We start from the raw sequence: 20,651 nt of genomic DNA on the forward strand, positions 1-20,651 counted from the left end.
TCTCTCTGTTTCCAGGTGATGTACTGTATGAGCTCCTCTCTCTGTTTCCAGGTGATGTACTGTATGAGCTCCTCTCTCTGTTTCCAGGTGATGTACTGTATGAGCTCCTCTCTCTGTTTCCAGGTGATGTACTGTATGAGCTCCTCTCTCTGTTTCCAGGTGATGTACTGTATGAGCTCCTCTCTCTGTTTCCAGGTGATGTACTCTACAGGATCCTCCTCTCTCTGTTTCCAGGTGATGTACTGTATGAGCTCTCTCTCTCTGTTTCCAGGTGATGTACTCTACAGGATCCTCTCTCTGTTTCCAGGTGATGTACTCTACAGGCTCCTCTCTCTCTGTTTCCAGGTGATGTACTGTATGAGCTCCTCTCTCTGTTTCCAGGTGATGCTCTGAGCTCTCTCTCTGTTTCCAGGTGATGTACTGTATGGCTCCTCTCTCTCTCTGTTTCCAGGTGATGTACTGTATGAGCTCTCTCTGTTTCCAGGTGATGTACTGTATGAGCTCCTCTCTCTGTTTCCAGGTGATGTACTGTATGAGCTCCTCTCTCTGTTTCCAGGTGATGTACTCTACAGGATCCTCTCTCTGTTTTCAGGTGATGTACTCTACAGGCTCCTCTCCTCTCTGTTTCCAGGTGATGTACTGTATGAGGCTCCTCTCTCTGTTTCCAGGTGATGTACTGTATGAGCTCTTCTCTCTCTCTGTTTCCAGGTGATGTACTGTATGAGCTCTCTCTCTCTCTGTTTCCAGGTGATGTACTGTATGGCTCCTCTCTCTCTCTGTTTCCAGGTGATGTACTGTACGAGCTCCTCTCTCTCTCTGTTTCCAGGTGATGTACTGTATGGCTCTCTCTCTCTCTCTGTTTCCAGGTGATGTACTGTATGAGCTCCTCTCTCTCTGTTTCCAGGTGATGTACTGTATGAGCTCCTCTCTCTCTCTGTTTCCAGGTGATGTACTGTATGAGCTCCTCTCTCTCTCTGTTTCCAGGTGATGTACTGTATGGCTCCTCTCTCTGTTTTCCAGGTGCTCAGGCTCCTCTCTCTGTTTCCAGGTGATGTACTGTATGGCTCCTCTCTCTCTCTGTTTCCAGGTGATGTACTGTATGAGCTCCTCTCTCTCTCTGTTTCCAGGTGATGTACTCTACAGGCTCCTCTCTCTGTTTCCAGGTGATGTACTGTATGAGCTCCTCTCTCTCTGTTTCCAGGTGATGTACTGTATGAGCTCCTCTCTCTGTTTCCAGGTGATGTACTGTATGGCTCCTCTCTCTCTCTGTTTCCAGGTGATGTACTGTATGAGCTCCTCTCTCTCTCTGTTTCCAGGTGATGTACAATACAGGCTCCTCTCTCTCTGTTTCCAGGTGATGTACTGTATGAGCTCCTCTCTCTGTTTCCAGGTGATGTACAATACAGGCTCCTCTCTCTCTGTTTCTAGGTGATGTACTGTTCGAGCTCCTACAGTGTGTAAAGCAGCAGAGAAGGGAGGTCTCCACAGGCCACACAACTCCACCCATCCTGACCCTCACCGAGCCCCCTCTCAGTCTCAACAAACTCCCCTCTACTAAATACACCCAGCCACCCCAAACCAATGGAAGCCAGGGTCCCCAACCCCTCGGAGCCAATGGATCAACACGTGAGTGTATGAGGTTCTGTTCTAACTGAGTGGAATCCCCACATCTGCTTTTCAGGGAGAAGATGACTGTATCCCTTAAAACGAAGCGTTATGACTATAACTACTGTTCCCTGAAGGAGGGAAACGAGGTACAACACACTATGGGAAGCCCCGCCTTGAAGGATCTACAGTCACGCCTGAAAAGGCCAATGAAATCCGGGCCTCGCTGGAAGCCCCGCCTTCCACAGGTGATAAGCATGAGGCTTCAAATGAATTTTTAAATGTAATACCGCACTTCCCGAGCAAAGGGACGGTGTGCCTCATTCCCTCCTTCAGGGAACAGTAGATATACTCAGAACTTTATGCTCCTTTTCAGTCAGTCAACTTCGGTACAACATACTAGGAGGAAATATAATCACCCCCCAAGCCGACACAACAGATACTAAATGAAACAATAGTAGACCCCCCAGACCTGACCCCCAGACCTGACCCCCAGACCTGACCCCCCCCAGACCTGACCCCCAAGACCTGACCCCCCAGACCTGACCCCCCAGACCTGACCCCCAGACCTGACCCCCCAGACCTGACCCCCCCAGATGTAGTAGACACCCCCAGACCTGACCCCACCAGATGTAGTAGACCCCCCAGACCTGACCCCCAGACCTGACCCCCAGACCTGACCCCCAGACCTGACCCCACCAGATGTAGTAGACCCCCAGACCTGACCACACCAGATGTAGTAGACCCCCCATACCTGACCCCCAGACCTGACCCCCCCAGACCTGACCCCCCCAGACCTGACCCCGCCCAGACCTGACCCCCCAGACCTGACCCCACCAGATGTAGTAGACCCCCCAGACCTGACCCCCAGACCTGACCCCCCAGATGTAGTAGACCCCCAGACCTGACCCCACCAGATGTAGTAGACCCCCCAGACCTGACCCCACCAGATGTAGTAGATCCCCCAGACCTGACCCCACCAGATGTAGTAGACCCCCCATACCTGACCCCCCCAGATGTAGTAGACCCCGCCCAGACCTGACCCCACCAGATGTAGTAGATCCCCCATACCTGACCCCCCCAGATGTAGTAGACCCCCCCAGACCTGACCCCACCAGATGTAGTAGACCACCCCAGACCTGACCCTCCCCAGACCTGACCCCCCGACCTGACCCCACCAGATGTAGTAGACCCCCCAGTCCTGACCCCCCAGACCTGACCCCACCAGATGTAGTAGACCCCCCCCAGACCTGACCCCACCAGATGTAGTAGACCCCCCCAGACCTGACCCCCAGACCTGACCCCCCAGATGTAGTAGACCCCCAGACCTGACCCCACCAGATGTAGTAGACCCCCCAGACCTGACCCCACCAGATGTAGTAGACCACCCCAGACCTGACCCTCCCCAGACCTGACCCCCCGACCTGACCCCACCAGATGTAGTAGACCCCCCAGTCCTGACCCCCCATACCTGACCCCACCAGATGTAGTAGACCCCCCAGACCTGACCCCACCAGATGTAGTAGACCCCCAGACCTGACCCCCCAGACCTGACCCCCAGATGTAGTAGACCCCCAGACCTGACCCCACCAGATGTAGTAGACCCCCCAGACCTGACCCCACCAGATGTAGTAGACCCCCAGACCTGACCCCACCAGATGTAGTAGACCCCCCAGACCTGACCCCACCAGATGTAGTAGACCCCCACAGACCTGACCCCCCAGATGTAGTAGACCCCCAGACCTGACCCCCCAGACCTGACCCCCTCCATACCTGACCCCACCAGATGTAGTAGATCCCCCTAGACCTGACCCCACCAGATGTAGTAGACCGCCCCAGACCTGACCCCCCAGATGTAGTAGACCCCCAGACCTGACCCCCTCCATATCTGACCCCACCAGATGTAGTAGATCCCCCTAGACCTGACCCCACCAGATGTAGTAGACCCCCCAGTCCTGACCCCATTAGATGTAGTAGATCCCCCAGACCTGACCCCACCAGATGTAGTAGACTCCCCAGACCTGACCCCACCAGATGTAGTAGACCCCCAGACCTGACCCCATTAGATGTAGTAGATCCCCAGACCTGACCCCACCAGATGTAGTAGACTCCCCAGACCTGACCCCACCAGATGTAGTAAACCCCCCATACCTGACCCCATTAGATGTAGTAGATCCCCCATACCTGACCCCCCAGATGTAGTAGACCCCCAGACCTGACCCCATTAGATGTAGTAGACCCCCTAGACCTGACCCCACCAGATGTAGTAGACCCCCCTAGACCTGACCCCACCAGATGTAGTAGACCCCCAGACCTGACCCCACCAGATGTAGTAGACCCCCCACTACCTGACCCCCCAGATGTAGTAGATCCCCCCCAGACCTGACCCCACCAGATGTAGTAGACCCCCAGACCTGACCCCACCAGATGTAGTAGACCCCCCAGACCTGACCCCACCAGATGTAGTAGACTCCCCCCAGACCTGACCCCCCAGACCTGACCCCACCAGATGCTAGGTAACCCTGGTGTAGTGGGTACGCACACCGCTAGGTAACCCTGGTGTAGTGGGTACGTAGACCGCTAGGTAACCCTGGTGTAGTGGGTACGTAGACCGCTAGGTAACCCTGGTGTAGTGGGTACGTAGACCGCTAGGTAACCCTGGTGTAGTGGGTACGTAGACCGCTAGGTAACCCTGGTGTAGTGGGTACGTACACCGCTAGGTAACCCTGGTGTAGTGGGTACGTACACCGCCAGGTATCCCTGTGTAGTGGGTACGTAGACCGCTAGGTAACCCTGTGTAGTGGGTACGTAGACACAGAGACAGACAGAGACAGACAGAGACACAGAGACAGAGAGAGACAGAGACACAGAGACAGACAGAGACATAGAGAGAGACAGAGACACAGAGAGAGACAGAGACACAGAGAGACAGAGACACAGAGACAGACAGAGACACAGAGACAGACAGAGACACAGAGAGACAGACACAGAGAGAGACAGAGACACAGAGAGACAGACACAGAGAGAGACGCAGACACAAAGAGAGATAGAGACACAGAGACAGACAGAGACACAGAGACAGACAGAGACACAGAGAGAGACAGAGACACAGAGAGAGACAGACACAGAGAGAGACAGAGACACAGAGAGACAGACACAGAGAGAGACACAGACACAAAGAGAGAGAGAGACACGGAGACAGACAGAGACACAGAGAGAGACAGAGACACAGAGAGAGAGAGACACAGAGAGAGACAGAGACACAGAGAGAGACAGAGACAGACAGAGACACAGAGACAGACAGAGACACAGAGACAGACAGAGACACAGAGAGACAGACACAGAGAGAGACAGAGAGACAGACACAGAGAGAGACAGAGACACAGAGAGACAGACACAAAGAGAGAGAGAGACACGGAGACAGACAGAGACACAGAGAGAGACAGAGACACAGAGAGAGAGAGACACAGAGAGAGAGAGACACAGAGAGAGACAGAGACACAGAGAGAGACAGAGACATAGAGACAGACAGAGACACAGAGACAGACAGAGACACAGAGAGACAGACACAGAGAGAGACAGAGACACAGAGAGACAGACACAGAGAGAGACAGAGACACAGAGAGACAGACAGAGAGAGAGACACAGAGACAGACAGAGACACAGAGAGAGACAGAGAGAGAGACACAGAGACAGACAGAGACACAGAGAGACAGAGACAGACAGAGACACAGAGACAGACAGAGACACAGAGACAGACAGAGAGACAGAGACACAGAGAGAGACAGAGACACAGAGAGACAGACACAGAGAGAGACACAGACACAAAGAGAGAGAGAGACACAGAGACAGACAGAGACACAGAGAGAGACAGAGACACAGAGAGAGACAGAGACACAGAGAGAGAGAGACACAGAGAGAGACAGAGACACAGAGACAGACAGAGACACAGAGACAGACAGAGACACAGAGACAGACAGAGACACAGAGACAGACAGAGACACAGAGAGACACAGAGAGAGACAGAGACACAGAGAGAGACAGAGAGACACAGAGAGACAGACAAAGAGAGAGAAAGAGACACAGAGAGAGAGACAGAGAGACTTCCGTCTAACACTGTTTTCCCATCATTGTATTGTTCTTAGTGCTTATGACAGGGACACTTCCTGGTGCACTATGCAACACACACACTCACACAGCCACACACTGACACAGCCACACAGATCAGCTGTAGGTGGTTTCCGTGAGGGCAGTAGGGTGTGTGTTTTGTCCCACCCCCCACCTAATCACACAGGGAAGAAAGCACCCTAGCAGAAGTCAAGGCACCATACACTGTAATTGTCTAGCTGTAATTGAAACTATCTTTGCAGAGTTATCTTGCAGTAACAGTCACGGATTAGAAACAGGAACAACTGCTCCTTTGTTGAGAAGAGATGTATCTTTCACTTTCTCTCCTAGCTTCTCCCCTCCTCTCTTTTTCTTTGTCACTCTCTCCTCTCTGTCTCTCTCCTCTCTGTCTCTCTCCTCTCTGTCTCTCTCCTCTCTGTCTCTCTCCTCTCTGTCTCTCTCTTCTCTGTCTCTCTCCTCTCTGTCTCCCCCCTCTCTCCTCTCTGTCTCTCTCTTCTCTGTCTCTCTCTCTCTGTCCCTCTCCTCTCTGTCTCTCTCCTCTCTGTCTCTCTCTCTCTGTCTCTCTCCTCTCTGTCTCTCTCTCCTCTCTGTCTCTCTCCTCTCTGTCTCTCTCCTCTCTGTCTCTCTCCTCTCTGTCTCTCTCCTCTCTGTCTCTCTCTCTCTGTCTCTCTCTTCTCTGTCTCTCTCCTCTCTGTCTCCCCCTCTCTCCTCTCTGTCTCCCCCTCTCTCCTCTCTGTCTCTCTCCTCTCTGTCTCCCCCTCTCTCCACTCTGTCTCTCCTCTCTGTCTCTCCTCTCTGTCTCCCCCTCTCTCCTCTCTGTCTCTCTCCTCTCTGTCTCCCCCTCTCCCCCTCTCTCCTCTTCCTCTCTGTCTCCCCCCACTCCTCTCTGTCTCCCCCTCTCTCCTCTCTGTCTCTCTCTTCTCTGTCTCTCTCCTCTCTGTCTCTCTCTCTCTGTCTCCCCTCTCTCCTCTCTGTCTCTCCTCTCTGTCTCTCCTCTCTGTCTCTCCTCTCTGTCTCCCCTCTCTCCTCTCTGTCTCTCTCTTCTCTGTCTCTCTCCTCTCTGTCTCTCTCTTCTCTGTCTCTCTCCTCTCTGTCTCCCCCTCTCTCCTCTCTGTCTCTCCTCTCTGTCTCTCTCCTCTCTGTCTCTCTCCTCTCTGTCTCCCCCTCTCTCCTCTCTGTCTCTCTCTTCTCTGTCTCTCTCCTCTCTGTCTCTCTCCTCTCTGTCTCTCTCTTCTCTGTCTCTCTCCTCTCTGTCTCTCTCCTCTCTGTCTCTCTCTTCTCTGTCTCTCTCCTCTCTGTCTCTCTCTTCTCTGTCTCTCTCCTCTCTCTCTCTCCTCTCTGTCTCCCCCTCTCTCCTCTCTGTCTCTCCTCTCTGTCTCTCCTCTCTGTCTCTCCTCTCTGTCTCCCCCTCTCTCCCTCTCTGTCTCTCCTCTCTGTCTCTCCTCTCTGTCTCCCCCCCCTCTCCCCCTCTCTCCTCTCTGTCTCCCCCACTCCTCTCTGTCTCCCCCTCTCTCCCCTCTGTCTCTCTCCTCCCTGTCTCTCCTCTCTGTCTCTCCTCTCTGTCTCCCCCTCTCCCCCTCTCTCCCTCTCTGTCTCCCCCCACTCCTCTCTGTTTCCCCCACTCCTCTCTGTCTATCTAGTCTCCTAGTCCAATAGAGGTGTAGCTGTTCTGCCCAATGGTCCAGCAGCCATCTAGTACACACACTCTGCACAACACACACAGATTGGTCAGTTATTAACACACACACACACACACACACACACACACACACACACACACACACACACACACACACACACACACACACACACACACACACACACACACACACACACACACACACACACACACACACACACACACACACTGGTGAGTACCAAGCACTCTGCACATCAACTGCTGGTGAACATGCATTTGAATATGTTTGTGATCTCTCTCTCTCTCAATTCAATTCAAGGGGCTTTATTGAGATGGGAAACATGTGTTAACATTGCCAAAGCAAGTGAACTAGATAATAAACTAAAGTGAAATAAACAATAAAAATCTCTTTCTCTCAGATGTGTCGAAGTGTCATCCCACAATCCCTAGCTCCCAGGAGGAGGAGCCTCTCAACCTGTCCAATCAGGAGAGGACTGAGAGAGAAGTCCCACCTAGAGAGGCTAACGGCAAGATCCCAGGTAACACACACACACACACACACACACACACACACACACACACACACACACACACACACACACACACACACACACACACACACACACACACACACACACACACACACACACACACACACACAGACCCACTGTAGCTCTCTCTCTCTGTGTAGACTGCAGGTTGCTGTGGGACTATGTGTACCAGCTGTTGTCAGACCAGCGCTACCAGCCCTTCATCCGCTGGGAGGACCAGGAGAGCCTGGTGTTCAGGGTGGTCGACCCCAACGGACTAGCTCGACTCTGGGGGAACCACAAGGTACGCTGAGGGTCTGTCTGGAGCTCACAGTGGACGGATGGTGGAACAGAGTTTTAGTAAAGGCGACCACTTGCATGGTTCGGGTCAATTCCATTCCAATTCAGTCAATTCAGGAAGCATTTTTGGAAATAGAATTTCAGTTTCTTACTAGAATTTAAATGTAATTGACCCAACCTCTGGCTGGGTAGCGAGATGACCTCTGGCTGGGTAGGGAGATGACCTCTGGCTGAGTAGAGAGATGACCTCTGGCTGAGTAGAGAGATGACCTCTGGCTGAGTAGAGAGATGACCTCTGGCTGGGTAGGGAGATGACCTCTGCCTGAGTAAGGAGGTGACCTCTGGCTGAGTAAGGAGGTGACCTTTGGCTGGGTAGCGAGATGACCTCTGGCTGAGTAAGGAGGTGACCTTTGGCTGGGTAGCGAGATGACCTCTGGCTGGGTAGGGAGATGACCTCTGGCTGAGGAAGGAGGTAACCTTTGGTTGGGTAGCGAGATGACCTCTGGCTGAGTAAGGAGGTGACCTTTGGCTGGGTAGCGAGATGACCTCTGGCTGGGTAGGGAGATGACCTCTGGCTGAGGAAGGAGGTAACCTTTGGTTGGGTAGCGAGATGATCTCTGGCTGGGTAGAGAGATGACCTTTGGCTGGGTAGGGAGATGACCTCTGGCTGGGTAAGACCTCTGGCTGGGTAGGGAGATGACCTCTGGCTGGGTAGAGAGATGACCTCTGGCTGGGTAGGGAGATGACCTCTGGCTGGGTAGGGAGATGACCTCTGGCTGGGTAGGGAGATGACCTCTGGCTGAGTAAGGAGGTGACCTCTGGCTGAGTAAGGAGGTGACCTTTGGCTGGGTAGCGAGATGACCTCTGGCTGAGTAGGAGATGACCTCTGGCTGAGTAAGGAGATGACCTCTGGCTGAGTAGGGAGAGATGACCTCTGGCTGGGTATGACCTCTGGCTGGGTGGGGAGATGACCTCTGGCTGAGTAGGGAGATGACCTCTGGCTGGGTATGACCTCTGGCTGGGTAGGGAGATGACCTCTGGCTGGGTAGGGAGATGACCTCTGGCTGGGTAGGGAGATGACCTCTGGCTGAGTAAGGAGGTGACCTCTGGCTGAGTAAGGAGGTGACCTTTGGCTGGGTAGCGAGATGACCTCTGGCTGAGTAGGGAGATGACCTCTGGCTGAGTAAGGAGATGACCTCTGGCTGAGTAGGGAGAGATGACCTCTGGCTGGGTATGACCTCTGGCTGGGTGGGGAGATGACCTCTGGCTGAGTAGGGAGATGACCTCTGGCTGGGTATGACCTCTGGCTGGGTAGGGAGATGACCTCTGGCTGGGTATGACCTCTGGCTGAGTAGAGAGATGACCTCTGGCTTAGTAGGGAGATGACCTCTGGCTGGGTATGACCTCTGGCTGGGTATGACCTCTAGCTGGATAGGGAGATGACCTCTGGCTGGGTAGGGAGATTACCTCTGGCTGAGTAAGGAGATGACCTCTGGCTGAGTAGGGAGATGACCTCTGGCTGAGTAGGGAGATGACCTCTGGCTGAGTAAGGTGACCTTTGGCTGGGTAGCGAGATGACCTCTGGCTGGGTATGACCTCTGGCTGGGTAGGGAGATGACCTCTGGCTGGGTATGACCTCTGGCTGAGTAGAGAGATGACCTCTGGCTGAGTAGAGAGATGACCTCTGGCTGAGTAAGGAGGTGACCTCTGGCTGAGGAAGGAGGTGACCTTTGGCTGGGTAGCGAGATGACCGCTGGCTGGGTAGAGAGATGACCTTTGGCTGGGTAGCGAGATGACCTCTGGCTGAGGAAGGAGGTGACCTTTGGCTGGGTAGCGCAATGACCTCTGGCTGGGTAGAGAGATGACCTTTGGCTGGGTAGGGAGATGACCTCTGGCTGGGTAAGACCTCTGGCTGGGTAGAGAGATGACCTCTGGCTGAGTAGGGAGATGACCTCTGGCTGAGTAAGGAGGTGACCTCTGGCTGAGTAAGGAGATGACCTCTGGCTGAGTAGGGAGATGACCTCTGGCTGAGTAAGGTGACCTTTGGCTGGGTAGCGAGATGACCTCTGGCTTGGTAGAGAGATGACCTTTGGCTGGGTAGGGAGATGACCTCTGGCTGAGTAAGGAGAGATGACCTCTGGCTGGGTATGACCTATGGCTGTGTATGACCTCTAGCTGGATAGGGAGATGACTTCTGGCTGGGTAGGGAGATGACCTCTGGCTGGACAGGGAGATGCCCTCTGGCTGGGTAAGGAGATGACCTCTGGCTGGGTAGGGAGATGACCTCTGGCTGGGTAAGGAGATGACCTCTGGCTGGGTAAGGAGATGACCTCTGGCTGAGTAAGGAGATGACCTCTGGCTGAGTAGGGAGATGAACTCTGGCTGAGTAAGGTGACCTTTGGCTGGGTAGCGAGATGACCTCTGGCTGGGTAGAGAGATGACCTTTGGCTGGGTAGGGACATGACCTCTGGCTGAGTAAGGAGAGATGACCTCAGGCTGGGTATGACCTCTGGCTGGGTAGGGAGATGACCTCTGGCTGAGTAGGGAGATGACCTCTGGCTGGGTATGACCTCTGGCTGGGTAGGGAGATGACCTCTGGCTGGGTATGACCTCTGGCTGAGTAGAGAGATGACCTCTGGCTTATTAGGGAGATGACCTCTGGAGGAGTAGAGAGATGGCCTCTGGCTGAGTAGAGAGATGACCTCTGGCTGAGTAAGGAGGTGACCTCTGGCTGAGTAAGGAGGTGACCTTTGGCTGGGTAGCGAGATGACCTCTGGCTGAGGAAGGAGGTGACCTTTGGCTGGGTATGACCTCTGGCTGGGTAGGGAGATGACCTCTGGCTGGGTATGACCTCTGGCTGAGTAGAGAGATGACCTCTGGCTTAGTAGGGAGATGACCTCTGGAGGAGTAGAGAGATGGCCTCTGGCTGAGTAAGGAGGTGACCTCTGGCTGAGTAAGGAGGTGACCTTTGGCTGGGTAGCGAGATGACCTCTGGCTGAGGAAGGAGGTGACCTTTGGCTGGGTAGCGAGATGACCTCTGGCTGGGTAGAGAGTTGACCTTTGGCTGGGTAGGGAGATGACCTCTGGCTGGGTAAGACCTCTGGCTGGGTAGAGAGATGACCTCTGGCTGAGTAGGGAGATGACCTCTGGCTGAGTAAGGAGATGATCTCTGGCTGAGTAGGGAGATGACCTCTGGCTGAGTAAGATGACCTTTGGCTGGGTAGCGAGATGACCTTTGGCTGGGTAGGGAGATGACCTCTGGCTGGGTAGAGAGATGACCTCTGGCTGGGTATGACCTCTGGCTGGGTAGGGAGATGACCTCTGGCTGGGTATGACCTCTGGCTGGGTAGGGAGATGACCTCTGGCTGAGTAGGGAGATGACCTCTGGCAGGGTATGACCTCTGGCTGGGTAGGGAGATGACCTCTGGCTGGGTATGACCTCTGGCTGAGTAGAGAGATGACCTCTGGCTGAGTAGGGAGATGACCTCTGGAGGAGTAGAGAGATGACCTCTGGCTGAGTAAGGAGGTGACCTCTGGCTGAGGAAGGAGGTGACCTTTGGCTGGGTAGCGAGATGACCGCTGGCTGGGTAGAGAGATGACCTTTGGCTGGGTAGCGAGATGACCTCTGGCTGAGGAAGGAGGTGACCTTTGGCTGGGTAGCGCAATGACCTCTGGCTGGGTAGAGAGATGACCTTTGGCTGGGTAGGGAGATGACCTCTGGCTGGGTAAGACCTCTGGCTGGGTAGAGAGATGACCTCTGGCTGAGTAGGGAGATGACCTCTGGCTGAGTAAGGAGGTGACCTCTGGCTGAGTAAGGAGATGACCTCTGGCTGAGTAGGGAGATGACCTCTGGCTGAGTAAGGTGACCTTTGGCTGGGTAGCGAGATGACCTCTGGCTGAGTAGGGAGATGACCTCTGGCTGAGTAAGGAGATGACCTCTGGCTGAGTAGGGAGAGATGACCTCTGGCTGGGTATGACCTCTGGCTGGGTGGGGAGATGACCTCTGGCTGAGTAGGGAGATGACCTCTGGCTGGGTATGACCTCTGGCTGGGTAGGGAGATGACCTCTGGCTGGGTAGGGAGATGACCTCTGGCTGGGTAGGGAGATGACCTCTGGCTGAGTAAGGAGGTGACCTCTGGCTGAGTAAGGAGGTGACCTTTGGCTGGGTAGCGAGATGACCTCTGGCTGAGTAGGGAGATGACCTCTGGCTGAGTAAGGAGATGACCTCTGGCTGAGTAGGGAGAGATGACCTCTGGCTGGGTATGACCTCTGGCTGGGTGGGGAGATGACCTCTGGCTGAGTAGGGAGATGACCTCTGGCTGGGTATGACCTCTGGCTGGGTAGGGAGATGACCTCTGGCTGGGTATGACCTCTGGCTGAGTAGAGAGATGACCTCTGGCTTAGTAGGGAGATGACCTCTGGCTGGGTATGACCTCTGGCTGGGTATGACCTCTAGCTGGATAGGGAGATGACCTCTGGCTGGGTAGGGAGATTACCTCTGGCTGAGTAAGGAGATGACCTCTGGCTGAGTAAGGAGATGACCTCTGGCTGAGTAGGGAGATGACCTCTGGCTGAGTAAGGTGACCTTTGGCTGGGTAGCGAGATGACCTCTGGCTGGGTATGACCTCTGGCTGGGTAGGGAGATGACCTCTGGCTGGGTATGACCTCTGGCTGAGTAGAGAGATGACCTCTGGCTGAGTAGGGAGATGACCTCTGGAGGAGTAGAGAGATGACCTCTGGCTGAGTAAGGAGGTGACCTCTGGCTGAGGAAGGAGGTGACCTTTGGCTGGGTAGCGAGATGACCGCTGGCTGGGTAGAGAGATGACCTTTGGCTGGGTAGCGAGATGACCTCTGGCTGAGGAAGGAGGTGACCTTTGGCTGGGTAGCGCAATGACCTCTGGCTGGGTAGAGAGATGACCTTTGGCTGGGTAGGGAGATGACCTCTGGCTGGGTAAGACCTCTGGCTGGGTAGAGAGATGACCTCTGGCTGAGTAGGGAGATGACCTCTGGCTGAGTAAGGAGGTGACCTCTGGCTGAGTAAGGAGATGACCTCTGGCTGAGTAGGGAGATGACCTCTGGCTGAGTAAGGTGACCTTTGGCTGGGTAGCGAGATGACCTCTGGCTTGGTAGAGAGATGACCTTTGGCTGGGTAGGGAGATGACCTCTGGCTGAGTAAGGAGAGATGACCTCTGGCTGGGTATGACCTATGGCTGTGTATGACCTCTAGCTGGATAGGGAGATGACCTCTGGCTGGGTAGGGAGATGACCTCTGGCTGGACAGGGAGATGCCCTCTGGCTGGGTAAGGAGATGACCTCTGGCTGGGTAGGGAGATGACCTCTGGCTGGGTAAGGAGATGACCTCTGGCTGGGTAAGGAGATGACCTCTGGCTGAGTAAGGAGATGACCTCTGGCTGAGTAGGGAGATGAACTCTGGCTGAGTAAGGTGACCTTTGGCTGGGTAGCGAGATGACCTCTGGCTGGGTAGAGAGATGACCTTTGGCTGGGTAGGGACATGACCTCTGGCTGAGTAAGGAGAGATGACCTCAGGCTGGGTATGACCTCTGGCTGGGTAGGGAGATGACCTCTGGCTGAGTAGGGAGATGACCTCTGGCTGGGTATGACCTCTGGCTGGGTAGGGAGATGACCTCTGGCTGGGTATGACCTCTGGCTGAGTAGAGAGATGACCTCTGGCTTAGTAGGGAGATGACCTCTGGAGGAGTAGAGAGATGGCCTCTGGCTGAGTAGAGAGATGACCTCTGGCTGAGTAAGGAGGTGACCTCTGGCTGAGTAAGGAGGTGACCTTTGGCTGGGTAGCGAGATGACCTCTGGCTGAGGAAGGAGGTGACCTTTGGCTGGGTAGCGAGATGACCTCTGGCTGGGTAGAGAGTTGACCTTTGGCTGGGTAGGGAGATGACCTCTGGCTGGGTAAGACCTCTGGCTGGGTAGAGAGATGACCTCTGGCTGAGTAGGGAGATGACCTCTGGCTGAGTAAGGAGATGATCTCTGGCTGAGTAGGGAGATGACCTCTGGCTGAGTAAGATGACCTTTGGCTGGGTAGCGAGATGACCTTTGGCTGGGTAGGGAGATGACCTCTGGCTGGGTAGAGAGATGACCTCTGGCTGGGTATGACCTCTGGCTGGGTAGGGAGATGACCTCTGGCTGGGTATGACCTCTGGCTGAGTAGAGAGATGACCTCTGGCTTAGTAGGGAGATGACCTCTGGAGGAGTAGAGAGATGGCCTCTGGCTGAGTAGAGAGATGACCTCTGGCTGAGTAAGGAGGTGACCTCTGGCTGAGTAAGGAGGTGACCTTTGGCTGGGTAGCGAGATGACCTCTGGCTGAGGAAGGAGGTGACCTTTGGCTGGGTAGCGAGATGACCTCTGGCTGGGTAGAGAGTTGACCTTTGGCTGGGTAGGGAGATGACCTCTGGCTGGGTAAGACCTCTGGCTGGGTAGAGAGATGACCTCTGGCTGAGTAGGGAGATGACCTCTGGCTGAGTAAGGAGATGATCTCTGGCTGAGTAGGGAGATGACCTCTGGCTGAGTAAGATGACCTTTGGCTGGGTAGCGAGATGACCTTTGGCTGGGTAGGGAGATGACCTCTGGCTGGGTAGAGAGATGACCTCTGGCTGGGTATGACCTCTGGCTGGGTAGGGAGATGACCTCTGGCTGGGTATGACCTCTGGCTGGGTAGGGAGATGACCTCTGGCTGAGTAGGGAGATGACCTCTGGCAGGGTATGACCTCTGGCTGGGTAGGGAGATGACCTCTGGCTGGGTATGACCTCTGGCTGAGTAGAGAGATGACCTCTGGCTGAGTAGGGAGATGACCTCTGGCTGAGTAAGGAGGTGACCTCTGGCTGAGGAAGGAGGTGACCTTTGGCTGGGTAGCGAGATGACCGCTGGCTGGGTAGAGAGATGACCTTTGGCTGGGTAGCGAGATGACCTCTGGCTGAGGAAGGAGTAGACCTTTGGCTGGGTAGCGCAATGACCTCTGGCTGGGTAGAGAGATGACCTTTGGCTGGGTAGGGAGATGACCTCTGGCTGGGTAAGACCTCTGGCTGGGTAGAGAGATGACCTCTGGCTGAGTAGGGAGATGACCTCTGGCTGAGTAAGGAGGTGACCTCTGGCTGAGTAAGGAGATGACCTCTGGCTGAGTAGGGAGATGACCTCTGGCTGAGTAAGGTGACCTTTGGCTGGGTAGCGAGATGACCTCTGGCTTGGTAGAGAGATGACCTTTGGCTGGGTAGGGAGATGACCTCTGGCTGGGTATGACCTATGGCTGTGTATGACCTCTAGCTGGATAGGGAGATGACCTCTGGCTGGGTAGGGAGATGACCTCTGGCTGGGTAGGGAGATGACCTCTGGCTGGACAGGGAGATGCCCTCTGGCTGGGTAAGGAGATGACCTCTGGCTGGGTAGGGAGATGACCTCTGGCTGGGTAAGGAGATGACCTCTGGCTGGGTAAGGAGATGACCTCTGGCTGGGTAGGGAGATGACCTCTGGCTGGACAGGGAGATGCCCTCTGGCTGGGTAAGGAGATGACCTCTGGCTGGGTAGGGAGATGACCTCTGGCTGGGTAGGGAGATGACCTCTGGCTGGACAGGGAGATGCCCTCTGGCTGGGTAAGGAGATGACCTCTGGCTGGGTAGGGAGATGACCTCTGGCTGGGTAAGGAGATGACCTCTGGCTGGGTAAGGAGATGACCTCTGGCTGAGTAAGGAGATGACCTCTGGCTGAGTAGGGAGATGAACTCTGGCTGAGTAAGGTGACCTTTGGCTGGGTAGCGAGATGACCTCTGGCTGGGTAGAGAGATGACCTTTGGCTGGGTAGGGACATGACCTCTGGCTGAGTAAGGAGAGATGACCTCAGGCTGGGTATGACCTCTGGCTGGGTAGGGAGATGACCTCTGGCTGAGTAGGGAGATGACCTCTGGCTGGGTATGACCTCTGGCTGGGTAGGGAGATGACCTCTGGCTGGGTATGACCTCTGGCTGAGTAGAGAGATGACCTCTGGCTTAGTAGGGAGATGACCTCTGGAGGAGTAGAGAGATGGCCTCTGGCTGAGTAGAGAGATGACCTCTGGCTGAGTAAGGAGGTGACCTCTGGCTGAGTAAGGAGGTGACCTTTGGCTGGGTAGCGAGATGACCTCTGGCTGAGGAAGGAGGTGACCTTTGGCTGGGTAGCGAGATGACCTCTGGCTGGGTAGAGAGTTGACCTTTGGCTGGGTAGGGAGATGACCTCTGGCTGGGTAAGACCTCTGGCTGGGTAGAGAGATGACCTCTGGCTGAGTAGGGAGATGACCTCTGGCTGAGTAAGGAGATGATCTCTGGCTGAGTAGGGAGATGACCTCTGGCTGAGTAAGATGACCTTTGGCTGGGTAGCGAGATGACCTTTGGCTGGGTAGGAGATGACCTCTGGCTGGGTAGAGAGATGACCTCTGGCTGGGTATGACCTCTGGCTGGGTAGGGAGATGACCTCTGGCTGGGTATGACCTCTGGCTGGGTAGGGAGATGACCTCTGGCTGAGTAGGGAGATGACCTCTGGCAGGGTATGACCTCTGGCTGGGTAGGGAGATGACCTCTGGCTGGGTATGACCTCTGGCTGAGTAGAGAGATGACCTCTGGCTGAGTAGGGAGATGACCTCTGGAGGAGTAGAGAGATGACCTCTGGCTGAGTAAGGAGGTGACCTCTGGCTGAGGAAGGAGGTGACCTTTGGCTGGGTAGCGAGATGACCGCTGGCTGGGTAGCGAGATGACCGCTGGCTGGGTAGAGAGATGACCTTTGGCTGGGTAGCGAGATGACCTCTGGCTGAGGAAGGAGGTGACCTTTGGCTGGGTAGCGCAATGACCTCTGGCTGGGTAGAGAGATGACCTTTGGCTGGGTAGGGAGATGACCTCTGGCTGGGTAAGACCTCTGGCTGGGTAGAGAGATGACCTCTGGCTGAGTAGGGAGATGACCTCTGGCTGAGTAAGGAGGTGACCTCTGGCTGAGTAAGGAGATGACCTCTGGCTGAGTAGGAGATGACCTCTGGCTGAGTAAGGTGACCTTTGGCTGGGTAGCGAGATGACCTCTGGCTTGGTAGAGAGATGACCTTTGGCTGGGTAGGGAGATGACCTCTGGCTGGGTATGACCTATGGCTGTGTATGACCTCTAGCTGGATAGGGAGATGACCTCTGGCTGGGTAGGGAGATGACCTCTGGCTGGACAGGGAGATGCCCTCTGGCTGGGTAAGGAGATGACCTCTGGCGGGGTAGGGAGATGACCTCTGGCTGGGTAAGGAGATGACCTCTGGCTGAGTAAGGAGATGACCTCTGGCTGAGTAGGGAGATGAACTCTGGCTGAGTAAGGTGACCTTTGGCTGGGTAGCGAGATGACCTCTGGCTGGGTAGAGATGACCTTTGGCTGGGTAGGGAGATGACCTCTGGCTGAGTAAGGAGAGATGACCTCAGGCTGGGTATGACCTCTGGCTGGGTAGGGAGATGACCTCTGGCTGAGTAGGGAGATGACCTCTGGCTGGGTATGACCTCTGGCTGGGTAGGTAGATGACCTCTGGCTGGGTATGACCTCTGGCTGAGTAGAGAGATGACCTCTGGCTTAGTAGGGAGATGACCTCTGGAGGAGTAGAGAGATGGCCTCTGGCTGAGTAAGGAGGTGACCTCTGGCTGAGTAAGGAGGTGACCTTTGGCTGGGTAGCGAGATGACCTCTGGCTGAGGAAGGAGGTGACCTTTGGCTGGGTAGCGAGATGACCTCTGGCTGGGTAGAGAGTTGACCTTTGGCTGGGTAGGGAGATGACCTCTGGCTGGGTAAGACCTCTGGCTGGGTAGAGAGATGACCTCTGGCTGAGTAGGGAGATGACCTCTGGCTGAGTAAGGAGATGATCTCTGGCTGAGTAGGGAGATGACCTCTGGCTGAGTAAGATGACCTTTGGCTGGGTAGCGAGATGACCTTTGGCTGGGTAGGGAGATGACCTCTGGCTGAGTAAGGAGAGATGACCTCTGGCTGGGTATGACCTCTGGCTGGGTAGGGAGATGACCTCTGGCTGGGTATGACCTCTGGCTGGGTAGGGAGATGACCTCTGGCTGGGTATGACCTCTGGCTGGGTATGACCTCTAGCTGGATAGGGAGATGACCTCTGGCTGGGTAGGGAGATGACCTCTGGCTGGGCAGGGAGATGCCCTCTGGCTAGGTAACGAGATGACCTCTGGCTGGGTAGGGAGATGACCTCTGGCTGGGTAAGGAGATGACCTCTGGCTGAGTAGGGAGATGACCTCTGGCTGAGTAAGGTGACCTTTGGCTGGGTAGCGAGATGACCTCTGGCTGGATAGAGAGATGACCTCTGGCTGGGTATGACCTCTGGCTGGGTAGGGAGATGACCTCTGGCTGGGTATGACCTCTGGCTGAGTAGAGAGATGACCTCTGGCTTAGTAGGGAGATGACCTCTGGCTGGGTATGACCTCTGGCTGGGTATGACCTCTAGCTGGATAGGGAGATGACCTCTGGCTGGGTAGGGAGATTACCTCTGGCTGAGTAAGGAGATGACCTCTGGCTGAGTAAGGAGATGACCTCTGGCTGAGTAGGGAGATGACCTCTGGCTGAGTAAGGTGACCTTTGGCTGGGTAGCGAGATGACCTCTGGCTGGGTATGACCTCTGGCTGGGTAGGGAGATGACCTCTGGCTGGGTATGACCTCTGGCTGAGTAGAGAGATGACCTCTGGCTGAGTAGGGAGATGACCTCTGGAGGAGTAGAGAGATGACCTCTGGCTGAGTAAGGAGGTGACCTCTGGCTGAGGAAGGAGGTGACCTTTGGCTGGGTAGCGAGATGACCGCTGGCTGGGTAGAGAGATGACCTTTGGCTGGGTAGCGAGATGACCTCTGGCTGAGGAAGGAGGTGACCTTTGGCTGGGTAGCGCAATGACCTCTGGCTGGGTAGAGAGATGACCTTTGGCTGGGTAGGGAGATGACCTCTGGCTGGGTAAGACCTCTGGCTGGGTAGGGAGATGACCTCTGGCTGAGGAAGGAGGTGACCTTTGGCTGGGTAGCGAGATGACCTCTGGCTGGGTAGAGAGTTGACCTTTGGCTGGGTAGGGAGATGACCTCTGGCTGGGTAAGACCTCTGGCTGGGTAGAGAGATGACCTCTGGCTGAGTAGGGAGATGACCTCTGGCTGAGTAAGGAGATGATCTCTGGCTGAGTAGGGAGATGACCTCTGGCTGAGTAAGATGACCTTTGGCTGGGTAGCGAGATGACCTTTGGCTGGGTAGGGAGATGACCTCTGGCTGGGTAGAGAGATGACCTCTGGCTGGGTATGACCTCTGGCTGGGTAGGGAGATGACCTCTGGCTGGGTATGACCTCTGGCTGGGTAGGGAGATGACCTCTGGCTGAGTAGGGAGATGACCTCTGGCAGGGTATGACCTCTGGCTGGGTAGGGAGATGACCTCTGGCTGGGTATGACCTCTGGCTGAGTAGAGAGATGACCTCTGGCTGAGTAGGGAGATGACCTCTGGAGGAGTAGAGAGATGACCTCTGGCTGAGTAAGGAGGTGACCTCTGGCTGAGGAAGGAGGTGACCTTTGGCTGGGTAGCGAGATGACCGCTGGCTGGGTAGCGAGATGACCGCTGGCTGGGTAGAGAGATGACCTTTGGCTGGGTAGCGAGATGACCTCTGGCTGAGGAAGGAGGTGACCTTTGGCTGGGTAGCGCAATGACCTCTGGCTGGGTAGAGAGATGACCTTTGGCTGGGTAGGGAGATGACCTCTGGCTGGGTAAGACCTCTGGCTGGGTAGAGAGATGACCTCTGGCTGAGTAGGGAGATGACCTCTGGCTGAGTAAGGAGGTGACCTCTGGCTGAGTAAGGAGATGACCTCTGGCTGAGTAGGGAGATGACCTCTGGCTGAGTAAGGTGACCTTTGGCTGGGTAGCGAGATGACCTCTGGCTTGGTAGAGAGATGACCTTTGGCTGGGTAGGGAGATGACCTCTGGCTGGGTATGACCTATGGCTGTGTATGACCTCTAGCTGGATAGGGAGATGACCTCTGGCTGGGTAGGGAGATGACCTCTGGCTGGACAGGGAGATGCCCTCTGGCTGGGTAAGGAGATGACCTCTGGCGGGGTAGGGAGATGACCTCTGGCTGGGTAAGGAGATGACCTCTGGCTGAGTAAGGAGATGACCTCTGGCTGAGTAGGGAGATGAACTCTGGCTGAGTAAGGTGACCTTTGGCTGGGTAGCGAGATGACCTCTGGCTGGGTAGAGAGATGACCTTTGGCTGGGTAGGGAGATGACCTCTGGCTGAGTAAGGAGAGATGACCTCAGGCTGGGTATGACCTCTGGCTGGGTAGGGAGATGACCTCTGGCTGAGTAGGGAGATGACCTCTGGCTGGGTATGACCTCTGGCTGGGTAGGGAGATGACCTCTGGCTGGGTATGACCTCTGGCTGAGTAGAGAGATGACCTC

General features: G+C 55.2%; 1 protein-coding gene across 1 annotated transcript in view; it reads left to right on the forward strand.

Annotated features, from left to right (window-relative positions):
• Nucleotides 1-1,428: 1,428 nt before the first annotated feature.
• LOC124027424 (transcription factor ETV6-like) overlaps nt 1,429-20,651 on the forward strand; it is a gene marked incomplete at its 5' end in the record, with an annotated part of 32,389 nt that continues 13,166 nt past the window's right edge. Inside the window, 4 exons of the mRNA XM_046339853.1 lie at nt 1,429-1,626; nt 1,743-1,853; nt 7,792-7,911; nt 8,064-8,206. Of these exons, the coding sequence (XP_046195809.1) occupies nt 1,429-1,626; nt 1,743-1,853; nt 7,792-7,911; nt 8,064-8,206 (572 nt within the window). The remainder of the gene's footprint in view (nt 1,627-1,742; nt 1,854-7,791; nt 7,912-8,063; nt 8,207-20,651) is intronic.

This window comes from Oncorhynchus gorbuscha, unplaced genomic scaffold (genome assembly GCF_021184085.1).
Source record: "Oncorhynchus gorbuscha isolate QuinsamMale2020 ecotype Even-year unplaced genomic scaffold, OgorEven_v1.0 Un_scaffold_3205, whole genome shotgun sequence".
Taxonomy (NCBI): domain Eukaryota; kingdom Metazoa; phylum Chordata; class Actinopteri; order Salmoniformes; family Salmonidae; genus Oncorhynchus; species Oncorhynchus gorbuscha.